Raw genomic sequence first — 20466 nt, forward strand, 5'->3', positions numbered from 1 at the left:
TAAAGCAGGACTGTTGTGTGAATTGCATAGACCTTTCTTTTTGAAGAAGCTACTTCAGGAAATGTTGGTCTAAAAATGCTGTGTTACATGGGTTCATGTGGTATTATATGCGGACCAATTCTTTTCTTCATGGTGAATTTTATTTTTCCGAAACATCTGTGCATGCTGTAAAGCATAAATTGCTTTCACACCTCTGATGGTGAATTATGTGCTTTGAAAGCATATCTGATTTGTTCAGATTTAGGAAATTTTGTTAATGCCTAGTTTCTGGCTGACTTATGTAAACTGTCTGGAAAGACTCAGCTAGCACATCTATTAGACTTAGCATAATCATCTTTTATGTGTGTAGAAAGGTACAGCCTCCAACTGAGGTAGCCGTTAGAGCCAATTAAGTGAAGAAAGTATTAGTGCAGTTCACTAAAGAGACGCATTGTGTTCATTTATGTAAGTGGATCTGTGTTAGCTTGATTATGAGCATTAAACAAATATGATTTGTAATGTGGATGTTGCCAGCATATTTCAGCAACAGATCAGGAGAATGTGCGTTGTGTGTTGTTCCTGGGCTTTTAAGTGCAGCACTCAATACAGTGGTATAACGAAACCTCATTCAGTGAAACTGCCAACTCTTTGTACCTATACATCTCAAAATGTACAAAGATGTTTCTTGTTACTTCCGCCTTCCCTTCTTCCTCTCTCCCACACACATGCACCCTTCCATCTAGATGGGAATTTTGTTCAGCAAGCACAACACTTGCTTTTATCCTAGCATTACCTTTTACTCTTTTTGCTTTAGGATATTGAGTCACTGATGTCGGAGGGAAACAAATCTCGAACAGTTGCTGCAACCAACATGAATGAAGAAAGCAGTCGCTCTCATGCTGTATTCAGTATTATAGTGACTCAGACACTGTACGACCAGCAGTCCGGTGTATGTATTTCTGTTGACTCATTTATGAAGCTGCGGTGAATTCTTTCTCTTTTCTCCATTCGGACACTGAATGTTTTCAGTTTGTTCTGAGCAATGATCAGTTAAAAGAAGCACCTTTTGCATTGCTACCCCAGTGCATGCTCTGGTAGATGTATCAGTGGTATCACTTAATGTGGGATAAAACTCTAAATACAAAAACACCTACCATTTTAAAACTGAAGGTGTCTCAACTTAACCTTCTTTATAAGGGTCACCATATCTCACAGAGATAATTTGCCATGTGATATTACAATATTTTTAACTTGATCTGTAGTGGAAGGGAAAATGCTTGCTGTTTTGACTTATTCTTCCTTTCTCTTAAGTCTTTAACATAACTCACTGTTTTTTCTTTGGTATGCATACCTGATTTGTTTAGCAGTGCTGCTACACTTTAATGCCATGGGGCCCAGCAATAAAAGTAGTATTTTGGCAAAAACACAAGATTGAGAGAACACTGGAAGAATGAGGAGGCAAAACAGATCAAGCAAAAAGTTGGATCACTTTTTAAGATTRTACTGCCACTGTGAAACCTGTCTTAGGTGTTAATTGTTGTTGAAGTTGGTATGTTTTAATGGCCTGCTATGCCGGTAAAGTTATTAAAGTTAYGACATAGCTGATTCTGTTTCATTAGTGTAAAATAAAAAATATGAGTGACTGTTAAAGAACTGTAAAAGCTGTGAGAATTCCTGCTTCTTATGTGCCTAATGTCGTATTTTAACCCACAGTATTATGAACAGCACTGTTTAATGGTGCTAGTATCAGATCTGTTAGTGTTTTTTTTGTGTTCATGTTTTTTGCTGTTTTCCTCCCGTGTTTCATCTGTGCAGAATTCTGGAGAGAAGGTCAGCAAGGTGAGCCTGGTGGATTTGGCCGGCAGTGAGAGAGTGTCCAAAACGGGAGCTGCGGGAGAACGTCTGAAGGAAGGCAGCAACATAAACAAGTAAGGCATTGGCATACACCAATTGCAGAGCTTAATCTTGTAAGGCTGACTGTTGTTTCATTGGTCTCCTGTCTTGGTGTGCTTGTCGCAAGTCAGTTCAAACAGTATGCCTAGTCAAAACCAGTTAAATATGTCTTTTTCAGTTGCTCTTTGCTAAGCACMATGTGTTTTCTTTTCATTGGCATAGGGACCCTGATTCATACTTGACTCAGATGAGGGTTACATGAATTTTATCTGGAAAAAGTGACAACAACACTCTTTAATTAAGCGTGTACCTTTTGTGATTCATTTATACGCCCTGTCCTCAGGCTCATGTATTTGTCTCATCGCATGCCCAAGGAAGAATGCGAAGTTGCAGAGTTGAATGGCTTTGTTCCAACATGTATTAAAATATGTAAGAGTATGATTCACAGCTTAAAAAAAAACCAGACTAGAATGAAGCTGTGTGAGTTTAACATTGCCTTGGGCATTTGTACTCAAGCAATGACAAGTTTCAAGGTACTTTTTTACTGTAATTACTGTGTTATTCCCCAAAAGCAAGAATTTAGTACAATATTACTACTATCTTAAGCCTGCTAATTTTCCTGGGAAAAATGAGTTAAACTATAACATTAAAAGCTACTGCTTTTTCAATTTAATTTTAAAATGTTACAAAACTTTTTGTTATTCTAAGTTAACAATGATAGCAAAAAGTATGTTTGAACAGCATTCATGCTAAAAATGATTTTAAGTTACCTATTTTTAGAGTTTGAACATGTTTGTTCTTTATAGCATAATGTCTAATTTATTATGTGTTTAATGTGTCATACTGGTAGTCAGGCTGGTGGAGTCCATGTAACATGAAATGACATGGTTCTGGTTGGCTAATGGCAGGTACTGAACCTTTACCCTCCAGGTTACTGGTTAAATCAGTTTGACTAGGAACTGTATTTGTCTTACGCATAAACAAAGGTGAAACTAAATGTTCCTTTCTGATTCTTGGGGAAGAATTCAAATACCAACTCTTACAACAGATACTAACAAACTAAAAGTATAGCTATAGATACAGAAAGACTTCACATTTTCTAATAGGATGCTTTCTCTTTGTTAAACCTGTAGGGCATTAATGCAGTAACAGTATTAGGAATGTTGGTCTGCCCATACTGATTCAATGCATTTGATGATACAGGATTTGAGATGAAAGCACTAAATTTTTCTGTTAAATGTGTTTTAGAAAGAAAAGTAGACAGTCTCTACTTTTCCCCTCAGTTAAATTCTTAGATGGTATAAGTCTGTATTACTTCAACCATTTTTAAACATTCTCTATTTGAAATAGCTCTTTGAACTGGTGGGGAAAGGAGAATTCTTACAGTGCTGCGCTTTAGTGTCCTTCATTACATCCTTGTTGTTCCTTGGAGCTTTAATGAAGGCTGGCTTTTGTTGAAAGTCTCAGAATTGGTGTGTGTTTTACTCTTTGGAAGAAAATGAGCAATATGTAAGATGCACGTTATTTATGAGGGAAAGGCAAAAATCATTTCTGGAGTAATATGGAATACTTAAGCTGTATACCTTGCTATGTCAGCTCCCCAACAACTTTTTTTTTTTTTTTTAAATAAATAAGCAACATCTGTGGTTGTGTTAGCATGTGCTGGATATTTTATGAGATCAAAAATGGAGTTGCTGGGATTACCTGACAAATAAATTTGCTGCTTGTGCTATGTTTTATTGCCGTGAAGAAGAATGTGGAAATAACATACCTGTTTCTGTATTTATAAGAAAGGGAAAAATGTGCACTTCAGCTGCACATACCAAAGCCATATAGTGTGATGTTCAACCAGTCGCTGCAGGTTTCTTTGCCTTTTGTTTCTGTGTGAAAGCAGGCTGGAACTGTGTTAGCCTCCTTTTCAGTCCCATGGTTTTGGCTCTCTTGGGACAGTGTTGCAGATGGGAAGTGATGGATTGCTCTCCTGCTTATTTCCTGAAGCAACTGATAGTTATGTGACTTGTATCAATGGCTCCTTAAAATTGTAACAAAGATTACTTCTGTTTTGTCTTTGAGCTGGTGCAGGGTTCCCTTGTGTCATGAGGAAGGTGCTGGGAGTCTGCCGTCTTTATTTTTGCAGTTCTTAAGGGGCTTACCGTAACTCAGAAGAAAGCTGGATGTGCTCATTGCTCCCCCAGGATGCGCTAGTTCCTGAAGTGAGCCTAGAAACACAGGTGCTTGACAGCTCTTTGCAGTGTGATCAAAGAATTTCTAGAATACGGAAGTAGGAGGAAGCAGAATAAAAAAGCTGTCAGTTAGTGTCTAGGAAGATATTTTCTGTAAACAGTCTGTAATTTTCATTCTGATTAGTAAAATCATAGCCACTGTCATTTTAATGAGAAAAGAAGCCTTTAAAAATGGGAGGGGAATTGGCTCCAAGCTGATTTTAGGGAAAACTTTTGTATTCAGTGCTAACTAATAAAAATAAAGGTTCTGTTTATTAAAGAACGGATGGCGATATTACGAAAGCAGCTTGAATGTGTGTCATTTAGGGACAGGAGTCCTCCCCCGCAGTGAGGAATCGCCGCCTCACCTTGAATGCTGCTGACTCAGGCCCGCGCTGGGAGTGTGCAAACTTCCAGCCGCACCGTGGCAAGGGAGAGCCCGGTCGTGCTTAAGAGACATGGAAAACGGAAAGTCTGCAGGAACGAAATGGGACTTTTTCATGGTCTGCACTGTGTAAACTCGCTCTGGTTTTCTAACTGCCTCAGTCTGTTGGGTGCTCTTTGCTCAGGCCTTTTGGTTGACTGATTATGTAAGTGTTATGAGACAGGATCAACATAATGACAGGTCTCTGCTTTGTTTAGCATGAAGCAAAGCAGCCGCTGAGTCCTGTAATTATTTTGTTGCAGCTATTTCTTTGAGTGCTTTTCTTAAAGTCTTTAAACAGCAGCTTTGTCTTATGCAGTCTCAAGCAGAATACTCTAAAGGACTGCAGTTCCGTTTTCATTGCATATGTTAACAATTAGTCTTAAAATAAAATCAGTGTATAGGAAGCAGAAATATTATCACATCTTTTAATTCTGTGTTACTAAGCTGACTATTGCTCACTTATTAAAATATTGAGTCTATAGCTAGAATTGTTGTTACAGACCTGTTGTGAAACAGTTTTCAGTGATGGACCTTTTCTAATCCCTGTTTTTTCCATCCCCCCACCCCGAGTGAGAGAAAGTCCTTGTTCTTCCCTTTCCCTCAGTTTTTGGCTTCTGTTTTCACATTTCCCCTCATTTCAAAAGAGAAAGAGGAATCACAGAGGAAAATAGGGCAGGATGGTTTTCTAACCTGATGTTTCTTGAAGGCAGACCCCATTGGGCCTGTGCTGGCAGTGCTTTTGAGCTGTGTTGCGGGAGGTTGCTATGGAGCAGAGCAGCGTAGAGCACCCTCCTGTTGGTTCTTCCACGGTTAATGTGCCGCCATCTTGATCTGTGGAAAGGGGAGATTGGAGACAGCAACTAACTCCCTCTCCCCCTCCCTCAGCCTTTCAGAAGTTGTGAGGCTTTTGTTTCTGCAACGGGCTAGCTGTCCTTTTCGCTGTGTGAATTTTTCAGATGTGCATTGGAAATCTATCTGATAGACAAATTTACAAAATAGAGTGCTTGCTCAGGTGATCCCATTGGCTAGCCTCTCCTTACATTTCTTTTCCTTTTAGTTTTCCTTTCAGGTCTAAGCTATCTTCATGCCATTTTCTGTTTCCTTCTGCTACGCAATACGGGACATCTTTTCTGACATGTAATGTTGTAGTTATTTTACCGTCAGCTAACTTCATTAATAACAAATCTTGCAGAAGAATATTTTTATTAAACTTTATTTCATGAACCACCAGTAGTCTCAAACAGCATTAGTCAGTGTGCATACACTGCCTGTCTCTTAAAAAAAAGTACTGTATCTTCAAAAGGAAAACTCAAAAGGATGGAGTGGAAAAGAAGTACAATCAAAGATTTATTTGACTTTCTAATCGCAACCCTACTAAAGATTTCTTTGATAGTTATAAATATTTACTGGATAATTGAGCCTTAGCATGAGGGACCAGTATTGCTTTTGGGCTCTGACACTGTCTGTTTTAAGACCCTTTAGGCATCTGTTTATTACCTCTTTACTGATGTGGATCTTCTGATCTAAATGTTCTCAGGATCCTGGACCAGCTCATTATCTTAAACATACTCACCTCAAGATCCCCACTGTTGTTTATAGTTTACCCAGGGTTGTATAACAGTTGGAATATATAATACATAGATCTTTTGCAAAGATTGCTAATACAATTACACCTTCTTTTTAGATAGAAGTGGTACAAGTTCTAAAATGAACAAGTTCTTATTCTCTTCTCTATTCTAGAGTGTCATTTGGGCTGTCTGCTAAGCAATTTAGGACCTTCTTCGAATGCTCTTTTTCATGCAACATTTTGATAACTTGGGGGCTGTTTGGTCTTTTTTTTTTTTTTTTTCCAAAAAGCTAGTGAAGTGCCTTCTCAATTATAAGTCAACCCATTTGTCAATAGACTTCCAAATTAGGCTCTTCTGATGAGAAGTCCTTCACTATCGTGTAATGGCAGGTTAGTCACTGCTCCACCAGGGCAGACTAGTTCTACTGGGCCATAGCTGGTTTTGTCTTTAAGTTACCTCCTTATCAATAGAGAATTGTTTAGTTTTAGTCTGTTGTTAAGCTAGTGTTCTTAAAACATTCTTCACAGAGACAGGATATTTTTACTGTGCTGCTAGCATTGACTCGTAATATCATAAGGCAGAGAGTCCCAGATGGAAAGATTTTTAATCTCTGAGAAATGTAGGTGTCTAATCTAAGGCAGTGACTCTCCATGTACTGGAACAGTCATCGATGCCCTTTTCAAACTTTTAAAAATACCTGAATACTTTAACTTAGTCTTCCTGGGACTTGGTCTTATTACCGGATGAGATGAAACATTTTAGATATCCACTTTGTTCCAAATATGTAACTTCCATAACTATCCTGCTCTGTTTTGAGCAGGATTGCGGACTAGCTGATCTCCTGTGGTCACTTTCAACTTAAATTGTTCTACAGTATTTTAAAAGTTGGATGTGAATTTCTGGAAAGCACAAATTGAGCTCTAGCAAACCCCCTCCTCTGTGTTTTATTAAATCCACTTTTGGAATATGTTCTCAAAGCTGTTCTGCTGTGTTGCCTTTATAGATCGCTTTCGACACTGGGGTTGGTTATATCATCACTCGCTGACCAAGCAGCAGGGAAGGGGAAAAGCAAGTTTGTGCCTTACAGAGACTCTGTACTCACTTGGCTTCTCAAGGTAATTAATACTCTGTTCACCCTATTCACAAGCTGTCAGCTTAAGAGTTTGTGGAATATAGACTTTTTTTGATAAAAAATGAACTAAGGTGCTGTCACATCTACAAGTTATTCCAAGTAATTTGGAGAGATTAATGTACACAGTGGTAATTCTGTGTACAGTCATAATTGGTCTATTTTAAGTTATAGTGGAATCCAAACTGGTGGAGATGGTTGGAAATGTTTATGGATCATATTTGGATGTAACCTAACCAGCGTATTTCAGTATCTAAATAGTAAGCTTTGTATTTTAAATGTCTTTATAAAGACATTTTATAATTACAGAACAATTTTTAATCCTTCAACTTTCTGTGAATGTGTCCTACAGGACAACTTGGGAGGAAACAGCCAAACTGCTATGATAGCCACAATTAGTCCAGCAGCAGACAATTATGAAGAAACACTTTCTACTCTAAGATATGCAGACAGAGCCAAGAGGATAGTTAATCATGCTGTGGTGAATGAAGATCCAAATGCCAGGGTCATCAGAGAATTACGTGAAGAAGTTGAAAAACTGAAAGAACAGCTCTCGCAAGCTGAGGTAATTATTCACAGTATGGTATAAACTGAGTTATTTGAAGAAATGTCACAGACTTTGAGAGGAAGATTAGCTTGATATTTAAGTCTTACAAAATGAGGAAAGGAAGAGTATTATATTGATTTTTAAATAATTAACTTTGTTTCCTGAAATAGATCCAACATAATATTTCCTTGTTTTTAATATCTTTTAAATCAGGACAACATTGTACAGATGTTATATATAATAGGCTGTTCCAGAAGAATTTTTTGTCAATCATTAAATGATGCAGCACAGATAAGACCTGTAATACAACTTCATATAGAGCTATTGACAAAAGCTCCCCACCCCCACCCCCCAACTGGTGGAGTATATGACTGTAGGATGTCAAATGGAAAAGTATGAAAAACTATATTTGGTATTGGACCTAAAAATATATGGAACATATAGAATGGACAGAACCACAACACTGAAACCACCAGCATTATGCCTTATGGCTAAACAGTCCACATAGTGATTTCTGCTAATCTTAGGTATACCCTAGTTGGAAGGTAAAGTATCAGAGTAGGAGTACTTTTGATGATGATGGGGGAAATTAGCCATTGCACTGTAGGACAATATTTTTGATATTTTTGGGCAAAACACAGAATATTGGTCCCCCAAAAAACCCAACCCAAACCCTGAAGTACATCTCAGTGTAAATATGTGTGGTGCTTAAACTTGACATTCAAGTATGGAATAATGTTCCTTATATAAACAGTTCCTTACAGGCTGAAATGGGAAAGTCTGCCTTAGAAAGGACCCATTCAGTTCTTTCCTGATTAAGAATCTATATTTGTACTCTAATCCATATTTTGGATCGCAACATATTTTTGTAATCTATCCTTAGTTATTGGCAACTGGTAAATTGGCAGATTGTGATTAAACCCAGTCAGTAGGAAGGTAGGAAGTTGTTCAAATTTTTGCAAAATTTTTTTCTCTTCTCTCATCCGTTACACCTTCTGTTCAAAACAGTTGCCTAAAGTTATAGGCCAAGCTGTTGAATTGTTCCTGATCACTGGAAATCTTCCAGCCCCTTACTTTTGCTTCCTATTGTGAAGTGGGAAGCCTGTGTTAGCTCCAGTGCGTGCCTGCCTGCCTTTGGATGTAATCAACAATATCAGTCTGAAAGCTTTAATGAAACTTCAAGGAGACTTACAAAACTGGGGTAGAATGGAAGGCTAAATATCAGGTGGAGCTGTATTTGAAATAACTGTAAGATGACAGGCAGTGGAGTTGATCTTTAGACAACTAGACTCAAGAGTTATTAAGTATTAGATATTTTATACAGACACTGAAGCCTGAGTGACCATGCCCTGACATTTCCTTAGATAATGTAGTTTCAGTAGCTTCTGTGGAGCTATGTAGATCTTCAGCTGTTTCAGATCTGGACCAATTATTGGTTGATTTTTATCCTCTTCCTTTGCAAATGTCCTATTTTTCATCTTCCACCATGAAAAACGTGGGGGAAAAGCTGAAATCTGTATTTGCTGTGTTTGATATTCTGTTGGTGTGTGCAGCTTCCTTGTACAAGCAGCTGTGGCAAAGTGAAGAGTACCTTAACTGTTTTACCAATTCTATCTTTTAGGCCATGAAAGCTCCAGAACTGAAGGAAAAATTGGAAGAATCAGAAAAACTAATAAAAGAGCTAACAGTCACCTGGGAAGAAAAGTTAAGGAAAACGGAAGAAATTGCACAGGTAGTTCAGAAATCTTAAGTAGGAAAGACCAGGTAGTCATTTAAAGCAAGTCAGCTGAATTCCATGCGCTTCAGGGGACTGTGCTGTCTTCTCCACCCAGTGTTTTGGATTCCTCTGGATTTTTGGCTCTTTCCCATGTTTTCCATTTTTTCGTGGTCTGAGTTTCATTAGAATAAATGTAGTTGTGTCATGGGTATAATTGATAAAAGCTAATATTTGATTTTAAAACAAAATATCAAAATATATTTGGGCTGCTTTTTTGTTCATAAGACCATAATGTGATCCTGAACATGTTTTTCATGAAGTCACTACAAAATCAACAATTTCAATAGGATCAGAATTTGAGGCAGTTGTTTACACTTCCTATTGCTTTTAATGTCAACTTAATCACAGGAGGAAAATGTGTACATACATTCACTAGTGGTAGCTTAATATTATTTTCTTAAAAATAAGATTTTTAGGATTTCAATTTACTTTTCTGTTGTTTTTACCATCTGTAGCTTGGGAAATGAGTATTGCTGGTTTCCCTTTCTAGTCCTAATGTTCCAGAAACATGTTTTGGTGCAACAACTGTAAAAAACAAACAAATAAACCATACACCCTCCCCCAAACCCACTCTTCTGTGGCATGCTTTTCCCAAAATGATCTATGAATATGCTTGTCTTTGTAATCATTGCATGTACTGAGAGCATCTTTTAATCAACGCATAGGTTCAAAGCCATGTTCTGTTACTTATGAATAGCTCTAATAAAATTGAAAAGGCTACTTGCATAAGTAAGCACCATTTTGGATAAGTAGGTGTTTGAGGTTTAGGTTTATTTTCAGTGTATAAAAATAAATTCTATTAAATATATAACACTTGACCATTATCTTAGATTCTTTTCTTGTGTCTAATGTGCGATGCTATTTCTGGTAGCAATGTACAAAATGAGTGTTAATCTTTGGCTTTAGTTATTCTTCTTTCCTTTACTTGGTGTACTTGTCTAATCTTGCCTGCTGCAATATGTATAACCTATTTTTGTTTGCAGGAGAGGCAAAGACAGCTAGAGAGCATGGGAATATCACTAGAGTCTTCAGGTATCAAGGTTGGGGATGACAAGTGTTATCTGGTAAACCTGAACGCGGACCCTGCACTCAATGAGCTTTTGGTTTATTATTTAAAGGTAAGAATGGAAACAGGACATAGAACAGAAAAACATTTGTTTGTTGATTTCAGTTTGTGGCTAAATTCATCATTCCAAGCGTATTTAGATTTTAAAGACTRTTTGCAGCCAAATAAAACAGGCCTGCTTCTACTGCTTGAACTTGCATTCTCTTGCGGTTAAGCTTGCTGGTTTCCTGATTGATCTCCGGATTACGATGGGAGAGGTAGTGCTCAAAGTGTGCCAGTGCTCAGATAAATTCTAGCTCTTCTAGCCAGGGACCGAATAGAACTCCCTTTTGGCTTAAGCAGTATTGCTTCTTAAATTAAGAACCTTGTATAAGATGCTGCTTCCTGTTAGTGAACAGGAGAATGCCTTAAATATTCAATCAGTTAAGCAAAGGGGAATATGTTTAGTAGTAATGAGTAAGAATAAACATAGTCTGTAATGAAGGACAAATAAATAAATAAAAAAAAAAGCAAACTCTGTTAAAAATGTACAGACGTGTGTTTCCCTATTGCAACTAGCTTTCATACCATTCAGTTCAGCATAGTCTTCATTTCAGAGTGAAATAGTGTCAGACAGAAACCTAACAAAGCTGGCTAAGTAGGCAATATTTTGGAAATGTAAGCTTCTTGTCAACAAGATAGGAAAAACTATCCTGTCCATTTTATAGGTAGTTTTCTGTTTTAGTGACAAGGCTTGGGCTTCTATATTTGAACAGCAGCAAACAAAATATAGCTTCTGTAATAACAGTAAGGTAAAGCATTTCAGCAGGACTTACAGTATGGCTTCAAGTTATGTGGAGATCAGTAGGCTCAGTTGAGATCCATATATAGCTGTCTTCTGAAAAAGCAGCCAATTTTGTGCGCCTTGTTTCCCTGTCCGTGTCGTCCTCTGTCACATATGGCTGTAAGACATGGTTGGTTTTCTTCACTGTGTGCATTACCTCATATATATATGTGTGTGTGTGTATGCCTACATAGACGTACATTTTTATATACATATAAAAACCTATATTATATATAGGGTGTGTATACATATATATAAATATGTGTATATATATTATATGTGTGTGTGTACACACACATATAAAAGTGTATGTATATACACGTGCACACACATGCACGCGCACATGCACACACACACAAGCAACCATAGTTTGGGAATATTTTTAAATCAGAATTTGTGTGTCAGATGCTTTATTTTTGCTTTATTTAAAACTATATTGAGATGAAATACAGTGCAGAAGAGCAGTTTGTGTGATCTTTATAGTCTTCATATCTGCTGTGGCACTGTTTCTGCTGTGTAGAAGTGCCTAGCAAAGGATCATAGCATGTGGATTTTACAGTCTCAGTGCTTCAGCTAATATTGTCTTAGTTGTATAAACAGAGGTAGTTTGCTTGTCTCTTAGTAACGGCTTCTTTTCTAGGATCACACGAGAGTTGGTGCAGATACCTCTCAGGATATACAGCTCTTTGGTATAGGAATCCAACCAGAACACTGTGAGATTGATATTGCTTTAGATGGAGAAGTTACACTGACCCCAAAAGAAAATGCAAGGTAAGGAAGATCAGCAACCATTTATCCTGTGAAGGGTTTGCTCTTCATTACCAGATGACTTGTGTGCATTTTTATTTTACAAAGTTAGAAATATCTTATGTTCTGATCAATTAGTAGCTTCAAAATAGATGACTTGGAAATGAAATTCAGAGATAGGACTGAGATTTACACATACACACCAGCCTGTGTCATAAAGGACTGTCAGTGCTTTGGCTCAGAATAAACCAACATAAAAGGTATTCAATAGGAGTGAGGGACCATTGCTTCTGTGTCTTAGGTAATAAACAGGATGACTGAGATGCTGCTGCTATCCCAACCTCTGTGGTGGGATAGTAGGCTGCATTTTGATGGGGGAGGATAAATTCTGCCTCTGAGTAGTTCCTGTTGCAAAGCTCAATGCTTTGTGAGAAAAGAGGTGGTTTAAAGATTTAAAAACTACAATTATTGTTGTGTCTAGTAAGTGAGATATGAATCAAAGTTTCTTGTTTTGTTTCTACTTCAGTATTCTAATTACTTTTCATTTTGAGGGCATAGTGCCTTCTTGGGTGGAGTTTTTAAAATGTCCTTGTTACTTCATTTCCAAAGGCATGTGATAAGCTGTACCTTTGTCCTAACTAATGGTCTTACTGCTTGAGTGAACTAATCTATATAAGTATGAGAAACAAAGGTTTGAGGGACACTTTTTTTTAAACTCTTCTACTTTGCCTTCAGTAAATTACCTCTTAGAGGTAATTTACGTCTTTCTTCTGCAGCCTACAGTACAAAATTTCAAACAGATGGGATTCAGACTTGTGGTGATAGAGTTACAGTACTGGAAATTAGTCATTTTGACTGGCAAGAACAAAGGCACGTGTCAGTGGAAAAAATGTATAATAATATATTTTGTTTTACTTGTGCCTGTTCTGCAGTGCTTATGTAGGTGGTGTTAAGATTAGGGTCAACAGAAATTCAGTTACCAGAATTTCAGTGCAAAAATATCTGATTTTAAATCAAATGCTTACATGTTTATGTTGACTTGAGAGTGCTGAATTCAGAACATTGCATCTGAAAAAGCATTTTTCATTTTACTTAAGGGTGTTTTTCCCTTTAAAATACAATGTTCTGCTGTATGACTCACACATGCAAAAGTCAAACAGCTCAATTTTTTCCATTTTATGAATGCAACTTAAATACAAAGAAACCTAGATGCAAATACTGTGTCCCAGATGTTCACTAAAGTAGAGCTTTGTTAATARTAGAGGCTGTTTGCTGAAAGAATGAAACTTTGATGTAAGGGTCTTTTCTTATGCTTGAATGCATTATATGTTAACAGTATGTTCTACAAATGTGTGCTGACTAACCTGTATCTTGGAGATCTTTGTCAGCAGGATTTGCATGCAACTAAGTTTACAGAGTGTTTATAAGAAACAGGCTGTGACCCAGTTTGTGAAATGGACATTAAAAAAAAAACACCGCTAATATGGCAACCTGGTCTGTATGTTTAGTGAAGAGTTGGAGTAGCCAAAGCTGGAGGGGTAGAAGCTTTTTGTGTTTAGTTATTACAGGAGAAATCACACTGGTAACTTTCCCATTTATTCTTTAATGAGACTCTAGTTGGTTTGTACATCATATGAAAAAATTCACTGTGTGTAGATGAGGGAAACAGATAAAATCTTGTAGTTACTTTTCAACCTTTTATTTTCAGGATTTCACCAAAGTTCTGTTTTTTTTCTTTTAGATCCTGTGTAAATGGTGCACTAGTATGTTCTGTCACTCAGTTATGGCATGGAGATAGACTATTATGGGGAAACAACCACTTTTTTAGGTAACAGTTTATATTTGTTTCCCAGGCTCTTTACTTACAGCCTTTTTTTCCCTTCCACTGTTCTGCATAAACTTTTTAGAAACTAAATTTTAATTCTTAAACAGAATCAATTTACCGAAGAGGAAACGAAGAGACTGGCTGAAAGACTTTGAGAAAGACGCCCCATTAGCGGAGCATGATCTGGACGCAGCTAGTGAAGCTTCTTCCGAGCCAGACTACAATTATGAGTTTGCACAAATGGAAGTTATTATGAAGACGCTGAATAGTAACGGTAAGGGAACTGCCAGATTGGAGTCCAAAGGCTCTTTTGGATCATCTTACAAATCCTGCATGGAACTTAATTTCTAGGCACAGCAAGTGGTCCACTTACTCCAGTGCCCTCTGCATTTTCAGAAAAAGATACTTTACAGAAACAGTGTTATGTGTGAATATAAAATAAGCAGTCCAAGAATTAAGAAGAAAATTCACCTAGGCAACTAATAGTTACTTTGTACGCTGATGCATAAGTTTATATTTGTACATCTGCTGTCCTTTATAGCGGAGCTGAGTTGTAAGCATATGCATGTCTAATCATTGTCTAAGTCCTGCTAACCTCTCATTTTTGCAGGCTACTGCAGGCAAAGGAACACTCTAGCTATGGCTTAGTTAGGTTCATCCTTCCTCTTGCATCAAATATTACTGACAGTTTTAACCTTGTTAGAAATACACTGTAACCAAAGCAAGCCTATAGTCAAGAATATCAGCTAGCATGATTTTAACTTGTGATAACTTTCAATACTTTATTTAATCTTTATTTGTTAAAATCTATTGTGATGCCTTTTTGGGACAATTATACCAGACAATAAAATAGTATGGTATTTCATAGCTTCCAGAAGCCAAATCATAGTTTATATTTTATAATATGGTATGAAGATATGATGAAAAACCTAGTGGAGTACTGAATGCTTTGTACAGGTTTTTTAAATACACAAAATTTGAGAGGAAAATATCTTGGTTTTTGTCACTGTTCAAGAAAACACAGTAGATGGTGTTTCATTGCTTTCTGCTCTCCTTTCTTTATATCTCCCTCTTCTCTCTCCTTCTCTGTTTTGCTGTTGAGTATATATAGCATGATGGTTTTGTGCATGTTTGATTCTCTAGCAATAGTTTGCTGGTTTTTACAGTCTGATTTTGATTTTAGTGGAGGCTGCTTGAGTGAGTGAGAGTACAGGGTCAGTCCATTTAAATTGACGTGAAAAGCTGTTTGATAATAAAAATATTCTCATTATGGTTCACTCATACCAGGAGACAAATTTCAGATGAATCTGCCATCCTGGTGGTCTTCAGTGTTGTCGTCCCTCGTGAAGATTCTGTTGCCTGTCTTAAGGCCTCAAACCATCCCGTATCTGTGCCAAAGCTGGGACAAAGGTTTTGAACATAATTGGCTCGTGCATGAAACTGCTGGAGTAATTTGAAAGCATTACTGATGCTTGATCTGCTTGTCACTAACCAGAGATTTGAACAAACTGTAGCAGTCTACAATGAGTCGGCGTTGTGTGAATGGAGGGGCACACTTTCTGATTTTCATGTGGTGTTTTCTAGCTGTTGGAAGTGATGCTTCAAAACATTTTAAACATCTTTATATATTAGTTCAGTAGGCTTTTTTGATTGTGATCCAGGCCTACTTGTGTGTGTGGACCTTGCTTTTTTTCATTAGATGTTTTCTCCCCAATGCACAGCAGATGTTTGCTGTCATACATGTTGTACCGTTCCAAAGGAGTTGTAACGTAATTATTCTGCTTCTTCTCTCTTTCCCTCCCTCCTGCACAGATATTGTTTAACTAAGCTGCAGTAATGAGCGATAATAAAACCCTGACAAAACAAGTAACTATGATCTTTGATTCCAAGGTTTCTTACATAGCTAGATAACACAGCTTCTGTTCTTCTCAATGGCAAATCTAAAAAACAGTTTTTCTGAGACACTCTCAGATTGTTGGATAAGAAGTGAAATGAGTATAACTTAGTCTCCTCATTACTTAAAGTAAAGTGGGTCTGTCTCAATGCCATTTATTTATTCTTCCTTAAAATGAAAAAAAATTGAGGGTAAGGGAGAAGAAATAATACACAAGAATACTTGCTAAAAGTATTTGAAGACAGTTAGTTCTCTCATCCATCTTCTCTGGAGAAACCCCAGGAAAGAAGAAGGTATTTTTAAAATTGGATAGATAATTATTTATAGAGATGTGTGGGTTTTGAGGTTTTTGCATCAGTGGTTTGACATAGCCTGAAGCAAGAGTGGTTTTGTTTTGTTTTTTCCTTGATGTAGTTGAGAACAGTAACTCTCTTCAGATAAGCAGCCTGGCTTCTCCATAACACAAACACACTAGAATTTATAGCATGTAAACACTGTAACRGTGTCATGTATTACATCTGTCTCTAGAAAAGCTCCCAGGAAAATGCTGAACTTTGAAGACAGCTRTAAACAAACCACCTACATTCCCCTGCCCCATTCAACACATTCACTTTCATTGTGAGATTCTGTTAGATCAACTTTGTACAACAAATTTGTGATGATGGTCAAAAAAGGAATGCATCAAAAAAGTTTACTTTATTCCTGTATGGATTTCAGAGTTTAAGTAAAGGATTTGGTTAGGTTATGTGGCCTCCCAGTTAAGCAAGCAAACAAACAAACAAACAAGTTACAGCTCAGGTGGGAATTTTACTGTAATTTAGCAAAGCAGCACAGGCTGTATGTTTCTTCCTTTGCCTGGAAAAGTGCACATACATGAAAATCTTAAAGATTTTATTCAGCATTGTTATTATTAAATTAATTCACTTGATTCACAACAGTAGTCGAATTGCAGTAGGGTAATGAAATACTAGTCACCCGCTGAGAAAGTAAAGTCTTTTAGGTAAATGTTAATATTCTAACATTTTGCAAGCAAGTCACTGCATATGAATGATCTTGTCAAGGCCAATTGAATTCTTCCTGCATAAATGTTTAAAGAATTGGGACCTTTAATATTCTACTGAATTTACTGTATGTTTGGCAAACGCTAGGTAGAATCATCCCCAGTTTGACTTTGCATGAGGGATCCTAAATTGTGGGAGACAGTGTTTAAAACTCACTTAAACACTATTTTCAGCTTTGAATCGTGAAAAATTTCATTGTTTGTAGCTTTCTCTTGTAATTCGATGATTCATAATTTACACCATTTTTTGCTTTTCCACTATGAAAGATTTGGGTTCTCCTGTTGAATTGCTTTTTAAAGTTAAATTGAAGATTACTTTTCTAAAAGTATGAATTCAAATTGTATTGAAATGCAAAATGTAAATGCCTGATATATTGCATAACATGCCTCCGCTTTTTTATTTCCCAGCAGTAGTGACTTTGCTTTTTCTAACTTGAAAAAGACTAGGTTTTTGCATCTTGTGCCAAATATTTTCCATAGTATAGCTTGATTCTGTGGGATGGATGTGATCTTGTAAATTTAGGTGGCTGAAAAGTTCACTTTTATTAAGAAATTCAGAATCACAGAATAGCTAAGGTTAGAAAGGACCTCTGGAGATCATATAGTCCAACGCCCCTGCTCAAAGCAAGGTCATCTACAACAGGTTGCTCAGGGCTCTGCTCAATGAAGTTTAAATATTTCCAAGGTTAGAGACTCCACAGCTTCCCTGGGCAACCGGTGCCGGTACTTGAGCACCCTCACTGTGTGTGTGTGTGTGGGGTTGAAAAAGTATTTAAGTGGAATTTCCTGTATCTGTCTGTGCCCGTTGCCTCTTCTCCTGTCACTAGGCACCCCTGGGAAGAGTCTGGCTCTGTCTTCCTTACTCCCCCCATCTGGTATCTATACACACTGATGAGATCCCCTCGAGCCTTCTCTTCCACAGCCTGGGCAGTCCCAGCTCTCTCAGCCTCTCCTCCTATCACCGATGTTCCAGTCCCTTAACCATCTTCGTGGCCCTTCAGTGGACCTGCCCCAGTAGGTCCCCGTCTCTGGACCCAGCACTCCCAGTGGGTCTCACCAGGGCTGAGCAGAGGGGAAGGGTCACCTCCCTCCACCTGCTGGCAGTGCTCTGCCTAATGCAGACCCAGAGGCTGCTTTCTGCAAGGGCCCGTTGCTGACTCCTGGTCAACTCGGTGTCCACCAGGGCCTTCTCTGCCAAGCTGCTCTCCAGGCGGTCGGCCCCAGGCTGTCCTGGTGCAGGGGCCTATTCCTCCCCAGGGGCAGGGCTTGGCCTTTCCCTGTGTCRAACTTCAGGAGGTTCCTCTCTGCCCCTTTCTCCAGCCTGTCGAGGTCCCTGTGAACGGCAGTGCAGCCCTCTGGTGTGTCAGCTGCTCCTGCCAGTTTTGTGTCATCTGCAAACTTGCTGAGGGTGGGCTCTGCCCCATCACCCAGGTCACTAATGAAGATGTTAAACTGCTCCCTGCCATTGGGTTTGGTCTTTGAGCAGTTTAGGGAACTCTTGTTTCAGTGACTCAGCCTTAAATTAATTTCCTGTGTTTCCAAACACATTAGAGAGCTTTAATTTCTTCCATGTCTGTTCTACATCTTCTGCTTAGTATCTGATTTCTTAACCATTCTTACACATAATTAAAACTGTTTAGGGCATGATGTAGTAAAATGTATACACCTGCAGATAATTGTAGTATTGCCTGGACAAGTTAGGCTGATGATGATGCTACAGATCAACATTAATACCTTGCTTGGTACACTAGAATATTAGAACTTGGCTCAGTCAATTTTTTTTTGTCACACTGCATGTTTAGAAGCTAAAAATAGGTAACCATCTTTCTGAGAATGTCTTGTTCTAAAAAGTAGCGTTTGTGGTTATTTTAAGACTGTTCTGGATCATGTAGTGTTTTGCAACTTGGTTGCTATTTATATTGACCAATTTTTAGCTTTGCACTTTGTAATTGCCATAATGGTGGTATTTTACAATGCTTTAGTGTGTGAAGCCAGTGATTTCTTCCACTGACAGGGATAGGGCCACACTAGCAACTTGCAGTAGTGTTTGTTTTCTGCTAAAAATAAGGATGTACTTTACACTAMTCTTAATGCTTCAAAAAAAAAGGATGCTGGGAGGCAAATACAAATCCACTGTAACAGCAGAACCCTGGAGACCATGTTTCCTTCTCTGGCATTTGTAATGGGAACAATTTGTTTATAAAGTCACTCGCCTAACTATCCGTGTATGTTAAAATCACAAATAGTGGCTTAAATTATCTTTAGCAAAATCAGTCTGAATAGTTCTAGCACTAAGTAAGTTATTATGCATTACTGAATACAGTAATGCTACATTTGCCTGTGAAGATTCAAGGAATCTTTTTTGGGGGGCAGGGGTGGGGGGTGTTATGGTGACCATCATACACTACCATGGATGAACGCCCTGTAGAGCCTTTCATATGAGTTAACATTTAATGCTGTAGTAACCCAACTTTTGTTTCATGCAGCCTTGTAGTATCAGGAAAGCTTGTACAAAATCTTACTAGGAGTGGTTTTGGGTAGTCAAGGCAAGATAATTCATAACTAAAAGTTTTTTGGGTTTTTTTTGTTTTTTTTTTTTTTTGAGAAACATACCTCCATTTCTGAAACAGGATGATATAACTGAATCTAGGATGATTCCTCACCCCCCCCCCCAACCTTGTAACAGACTGGCATCCTTCAAAGTCACAGCAGTGCCTTTTTTTTTTTTTTTTCCTATTTGCAAAATGGAAGAGGTATCACAAACATTTCATCATTTTAAAGCTGAAGTTTTACATTTGAAAATCCTGCATGGACCCAGAGCTGCCGTATTACTTTCTCTGATATTCTACCGCTCCAGCTATGGAACTGGCTCCTCTCCCTTCTCCTCCTGACACACACTCAGCAGTCTGTTAGGGGACATGCTGTCATTCAGAAGTACCCAGTTAGGCCTGTACTCTTACAAGCCTGTTCTTCTTTGCTGTATTTAGGCTTTTGGATATACATGCATGAAGCAGATGTATACTGGCAGTATATAGAAGTAGCTTATTACATTGAATTGCTCTTTCAGAGGCGCAGTTTGGTATTGTACCTAAACCAGAAATATACCAAATAATGCTTCTTTAATTTGAAAGTGGTTTGAGTTAGCTGTAGCTGACTGACACAAGCAATTTGTGTTTCAGGCTTTAGGATCCAACAGGGTGGTAGTGAGATGAAATGTGGTTTGTAATACTAAATGCAGAAGTCCCCTCCAGGATGTACTTTCCTTCTGTGTTGTGAAGTACATTGGCTCGATGCCATGCATGACCAGATTTAGACAATTTGTTTGTCTCAGTTTTCATCGGCTGCGCTCCATCATGTTTCATTCTCTGCCAAAATGGAGAAAGTAAATTGCTTTTTCTTTCCTTAAATTATTTCCTTCTCTGGTTACCATCATCTTCCCTTGTGTTTTGCTTTGTTTCCTTATTTTCTTCTTATTAATTTATCCCCTTTTCCATCTATTCTTTCTTTCC

The 20466-nt window shown here is 37.9% G+C and overlaps 1 protein-coding gene across 1 annotated transcript in view; it reads left to right on the forward strand.

Moving 5' to 3' along the window:
* KIF13A (kinesin family member 13A) overlaps positions 1-20466 on the forward strand; it is a 122321-nt gene that overhangs the window by 68869 nt on the left and 32986 nt on the right. Inside the window, exons 8-16 of the mRNA XM_026059514.1 lie at positions 794-928; positions 1795-1907; positions 7093-7204; positions 7571-7783; positions 9387-9497; positions 10526-10660; positions 12072-12202; positions 13920-14006; positions 14111-14277. Of these exons, the coding sequence (XP_025915299.1) occupies positions 794-928; positions 1795-1907; positions 7093-7204; positions 7571-7783; positions 9387-9497; positions 10526-10660; positions 12072-12202; positions 13920-14006; positions 14111-14277 (1204 nt within the window). The remainder of the gene's footprint in view (positions 1-793; positions 929-1794; positions 1908-7092; positions 7205-7570; positions 7784-9386; positions 9498-10525; positions 10661-12071; positions 12203-13919; positions 14007-14110; positions 14278-20466) is intronic.

This window comes from Apteryx rowi, unplaced genomic scaffold, assembly GCF_003343035.1.
Source record: "Apteryx rowi isolate R43461 unplaced genomic scaffold, aptRow1 scaffold_159, whole genome shotgun sequence".
NCBI lineage: Eukaryota > Metazoa > Chordata > Aves > Apterygiformes > Apterygidae > Apteryx > Apteryx rowi.